The sequence below is a fragment of the Mobula hypostoma genome, chromosome 17 (assembly GCF_963921235.1).
Source record: "Mobula hypostoma chromosome 17, sMobHyp1.1, whole genome shotgun sequence".
In the NCBI taxonomy this organism is placed as follows: domain Eukaryota; kingdom Metazoa; phylum Chordata; class Chondrichthyes; order Myliobatiformes; family Myliobatidae; genus Mobula; species Mobula hypostoma.
Window position 1 is genome coordinate 30,001,895 of NC_086113.1, and position 6,000 is coordinate 30,007,894.

General features: G+C 38.0%; 1 protein-coding gene across 1 annotated transcript in view; it reads left to right on the forward strand.

Annotated features, from left to right (window-relative positions):
* Positions 1–4,793, forward strand: part of LOC134357707 (cadherin-18-like) — a 261,240-nt gene extending 256,447 nt beyond the window's left edge. Inside the window, exon 12 of the mRNA XM_063069328.1 lies at positions 2,713–4,793. Within this exon, the coding sequence (XP_062925398.1) occupies positions 2,713–3,203 (491 nt within the window). The 3' untranslated portion in view covers positions 3,204–4,793. The remainder of the gene's footprint in view (positions 1–2,712) is intronic.
* Positions 4,794–6,000: the final 1,207 nt, after the last annotated feature.

Genomic DNA, 6,000 nt, shown 5'->3' on the forward strand with positions numbered 1-6,000 from the left:
GGCGCCAGGGGAAGTTGCCTTGGAATTAACTATTTTTGTTGTCTCAGAGGATAGTATAGCATGGAAGTCCCAATGAATCTGGATGAACATGCCCCTAGTTAGGAGCATTCTTATATGCAGGTAGACAAGGAAATGTGGTTTCTTGGTGGATGAGGCTAGTTTGTACTGCTATTCCTACATGCAAGTAGTGGTTTCATGGAAGGCAGTTATCAGGGATACACCTCTGGTAGTATGGGCATCTACCAGCTCTTGCACATAGAGAGCCATCTCGCATGACCTTTCATAATAGGGCTGTTTACTGGAGAACTGTGGTTTTATTTAAGGTCTAAACTTGTTTGAAGTCTGGTCTCCTTCTTGTCTCCTTGTGGGTCACCATGTGCACCTTTTTCTCACCCGGCCGTGCCATTCTCAGAGACATTCTTGGAATGGAAGTTCCAGAGCAAGTGTTTGGAAGGATAAAAAATGAGTAACTTAACACTGATCCAGTGGTGGGTGACTGGCCCACCTCTGTTCAGTCTAGCTGGAGGTTATAAAAAAAAACAGGAAGTGAGATTAGAATAGGATCTTAAAGAGAAAGCTTCACTTTAAATTTTTAGAACAATTAATTATGTAATATCTTCATGTCAAAGTTTGTCATGGTTGGAGTGAATTATAATAGGGCACAGAGAGTGAAAGAGGATGAAAGAGAGAGTGCAAAAGATAAAATGTAAAAGAGTGAGATGGGAAAACAAAATGATGTTGAAAAGCTATAGTTAGTTGGCATTTCCCTGCCTTCAGCTCCTGATGTCTACAAACTACTTCTTGTGGCCACAATTTATGAACTCATTTATCTCCAGACCTGTTGAGTCAACTTCATCTTCAATCTGTTTACAAATACACTGATAAGAAAGAAATTAAGGTACAAATCATTTATTTAACCAAGATGCAATGCAGCTTGAAATTAAAAAGGACCTGTGATAGTTCTGTGATAGTTTATTGGAGGTAGCTACAAATTCTCACACATTGGACACAAAATCGTTCCAGGCCACATAATTAGCTATCATTCTTATTTCATTTATTTTAGTCTGTACCTCAGCAAACCTGCTCATTAATAAATAAAAATGATAATCTGCTATACTCTGAACGCTGAACAGGAAAACAACAACTATTCCAAATTGCTCTGGTCATGGTAAAATTGACTATGTATGACAACTTACACCAAGTTCCTGCTAATAGACCTGCTCACCCATTAAAAAAATTCAAAATAAATTCATCAATTCAATCTTGCTTTTAAGAAGCAGTCAGACAGTGATAGGTTTAAGAGATTTAGGAGATTAAAGTTTAAAAGATTTAAATTGAAGAATAAAATCTAGGCTAACCCATCCATGCAGTGTTAACAGAACACTGCACTGCCTCTGTGCTATTTCAAATGAAAAGTCAAACCAAATCCTTGTTCTCTCACAAGTGAGTGACATAGAAGACATTTATCCCTTGTGTGCTGCCAATATTTATCCCTTTTCAACATTACAAAATAAAAAGGATTTTTCAAACCACCAATTTCTGAAGCTTGCTGTGCTTAAATTAGCTGCTGTTCTTTCTACTTTATCATAAGACTAAAATACCATAAAATATAGGAGCAGAATTAGGCCATTTAGCCCAGCAAGTCTCCAAATTTCCTCTCAAACCCAATCTCCTGCTTTCCCTGCCCCCTCCCCCCATATCCCTTCATGCTGTGACCAATTAAGAATCTATCAAACTCTGCCTTAACTATACATAAAAACTTGGCCTCCAAGGCAGCCTGTGGCAAAGAGTTCCACAGATTCACCACTCACTGGCTAAAGAAATTCCTCCTCATCTCTGTCCTAAAAGGACACCCCTATTCTGAGGCTGTATACTCTGCTCTTAGACTATCCCACCATAGGAAACATCATCTCCATAATCCATTCTATCAAGGCCTTTCAACACAGGTTTCAATGAGCTCACCCCTCATTCTTCTGAACTCTAGTGAATACAGGCCCCGGGTCATCAGACACGCTTCATATGATAAGCTATTCAAGCCTGCTGCGTTCACCAGCAACTTCGATGTGTGTTGCAATCCTAAAATCATTTTGCTGAACCTCCTTTGAAACCTCTCCAGTTTCAGTACATCCTTTCCAAGATAAGGGGCCCAAACCTGCTCACAATACTCCAAGTGAGGCCTCACCCAGTACTTTCTAAATTATCAACATTACATCCTTGCTTTTATATTCTAGTCCTCTTGAAATGAATGCTAACATTGGATTTTCCTTCATCACCACCAATCTATCCACAATGATTCAATACCTTTTGACTCTATGTCACCTCTTTCTAATGATTTGGTTTCATTTTTTGCCTCAGCAGTGGAACTTCAAAGGTACTTATAGGCTGTAAAACACTCACGGTGTCCTGAGATTAGGGTCTCGGCCTGAAACAATAGCTGTTTATTTTCCTCCATAGATGCTGCCTTACATGCTGAGTTCCTCCAGCATTTTGTTTGTGTTGCTTAAGATTCCCAGCATCTGCAGAATATCTGAATTTCTTTATGTTACCTTGTTAAATTAAAATCCTAAGAGCTGGAAGCAATGGGTGCAATTTTTCTGCACTTGGTAATTTCAGATGAAGCTTCTGTGTGAGTAGCTTACCCTAAGTTTGGAAGTAAATTCCGTATTGGTCCTTCCGTGAAATCTCATTACTTCCACTGTCTTATCTTTACAGCTATCATTGTTCTGTTCATCACTCTGAAGCGGGGCAAGAAAGAGCCACTCATTCTTTCAGAAGAAGATATTCGAGAGAACGTGGTGACATATGATGATGAGGGAGGAGGAGAAGAGGATACAGAGGCTTTCGATATTACGGCACTGAGAAACCCTGCAGCAGCTGAAGAAGTGAGATATCGGCGGGATGTCAAGCCTGATGTGCAACCCTTACCCAGACAAAGACCCCCCTCAGCCCTCAACAGCCCTGACATTCATGAGTTTATTAAGCAAAAACTGCAGGAAGCAGACCTAGATCAGAGTGTTCCTCCATATGACTCTCTCCAGACATATGCATATGAAGGCCATGGATCCACGGCAGGATCAATCAGTTCACTGGATTCAGTCACTGCACATTCGGAACAGGATTATAATTACCTTGGAGACTGGGGACTTCAGTTCAAAAAACTCTCCGAACTGTACGGAGTAGAGAAATCAGAAAGAACCACTTAGTTTCATTACCATAGTAAAACACTGTATGTAAAACAAAAAAAAATCAGATTTTCATTTATTAAGCTGCAATTGTTACACAATTTTACTGTAGCAACAAGTGCCCTTTTAATATTTTGAAACATGGGTTCAACAAACAAGCAGAAGGAACACATTTTGAAAATATAAAGAATAAACGAAAATATTTTCCCTGGTGTATATTTTTTATTGTTTAATAAAGTTCATTGTTCCATAATAAAGTCACTGTGCTATAGTTTAAGATTAGGCAGTTTGGTTCAATATAGTTTGGCAGATAAAGCTCTGGAGTTAAACTTATGATGTTTTGGACCATCACCATCATGAACAGCATTGATCTTTCATTCATTTAGGTAGAGTGGGTGAATAAGTTACAACTGGTGCAAAAGATAGACAGGTAAACCTTATGATGATTTTGACGTAATTCGCAGGATGTCCCATTGAAGTAGGCTCATTATTGCAGATTAGGAAATGTTCCAACAGAATGTGATAACGTCAAACTGCTTTTAAATAATGTAGAACAATGGATATAGGCAGGGTTGAGGAGGATATGCTTGTTTAAAATAATTTCCTGGGACCTTTTACAACAGAGAGAGCAAACTGGACATTGCTTTACCATCCCATCCAAAAGAACGCACCTTCAACAGAACAGAGCTTCCTCCTACTCCTCTGGATAACAGTGCACTATTGGTACTTTGTTTATAATGAGTGATCTATAACATTGGATGATTAGATTGAGTGGTAAGATTACTTGCATTGATTTGAGTGTAAAACCTTCAGTTGTTCAATGCAATTACAATATAATTGTTTCTTTTCTTCCTATTGAAAAACATTTTTGTTGGATTTAAAAATAGTGTACTTTCTGTAAGGCAATTTAAAATTAGTATGATGTTAAAATGAACATCTTAATCATAAATATTTAGCAAGCCAATGTTGAGATTATAGTGGCAAAATAGGAAACTGATTGGACAATCATCCAGAGGCCTAAACTACTGGTCGAGAAATGATAGCTTAAATACTACATTATCAGCTAAGAAATTTAAATTTGATTAACTAGATAAAACTATAATGAAACATCTGGATCATTATTAAAAAATAATATCTGCTACTTAAATAATTCAAGAAAGGAAGTCTGCTGCCCTTATATAGTCTGGGCTACCTGTGATGGCCCATTCATCACTGCGGAATCTGAGATGCCCAATCAGGAACAAATTAAAAAACTGGCCCCACCAGTGATACCCATGTCTGAGAATGAATGATAAAACAAAAGTCTAACTTAGAATCAGAAAATGAATTATAATTGTTTTCTTGGTGTATACTGCTCAATTTCTACATATTTTTTAAATTACATATTTTTTGATATGAATCTTTTAAAACAACTCTGATAGTGCTTGTGGGTCTAAGGAAATGAGTACCATTAAAAAAAAAGCATTCCTTACCCAGTACAATTTCACAATGGTCCTGTGAAAACCAAAGTGAATTTTAAGAGCTTGGGGGCCCTGGTGAAGGGAATTTGGAATTATTTGTGTTGTGATCCTGTTGTTATCAACACCCTCTAGTGACTGGTTGCACAATAAAAACATTTTTTTTACATAGCAAATACACATGCTAATGGCTGAATTATGAGTATTATTTTCCTCAATGTCTGAACATGTTGAATGGAGCCATCATTGGTAATACCAATGAAAGAGAACTGATTGAGAAATTTTTGAGAAATTAGAGTTGCGTACCATTCACGGCATTTAATGGTTGTTTATTTAGAGTGTTGGGCACGTGGCCAAGTGGTTAAAGCGTTCGTCTAGTGATTGGAAGATCGCTAGTTCGAGCCTCAGCTGTGGCAGCGTGTTTGTGTCCTTGAGCAAGGCACTTAACCACACATTGCTCTAGTGTCTGCGCGAGGAGTGGTGCCCCACACAGACTTTCAATCTGTGCCTTGTAAGGCATGAAAATGCCCGAAGCAGGCCTCTCATGGTCTGAGTTGACGTTCCCTCCCTCCCCTCCCTTATTTAGAGTGGGGCAACAGTATAACCTGCAGAATGGCATGTCAAAGAATTAGAGCATTATGCATAGAATTATTAATACATCAGTGTTGTCAAGGAGGGTAAAGCAAGCAAAATGATTGAATTTAATTTAATAATTTAATCAAGTAATGGACAGAATATTTAGATAGAATTAGAACATTTTTCTCAGTAAAAGGGGGGAAAGTATCCAATTTACAGTCATTTTTTAATACTTGCAAAGAAGAATTCTAAGAGGAGATCACTGCAACAGATTTAACTTGCCTTGGTGAGAGTACTGACGAATAGTTGGAGAGTAGATTAATAAAACATGGAAAGAAAGCTTTTGGTTCAGCAAGTCCTCAGTAACTATCAGCAACCCATTTACACTAACACTATGCTAATCCCATCTTTTTAATATTGTTCCCCACATTTTTGTCAATTTCCCCTATATTTTTACCATTTATTTATGATGGCCAACTTGTCATTGGGATACTGGAGGAAACCAGATTACCTGGAAGTAGGGAGAATGCACAAGCTGTACAGAGAATAGTACCCAAGTCAGGATTGAACTTCTGTCTGTGCCCCTGTGAAGAGGTGGTACTGTACTATTAGCTGCATTGCTGCACCACTTCATAACATTTGATCAGTAGAAATACGATGTCTGGTCCTATAATTCAATGAAAAGATTCAGTAGACAGAATAAACATCATAAATATGACCACAGTATGAGTTTAGAGGAGCTTGTGTGGTATTACATCATTTCTGGAATCCAGGATGTGCATATT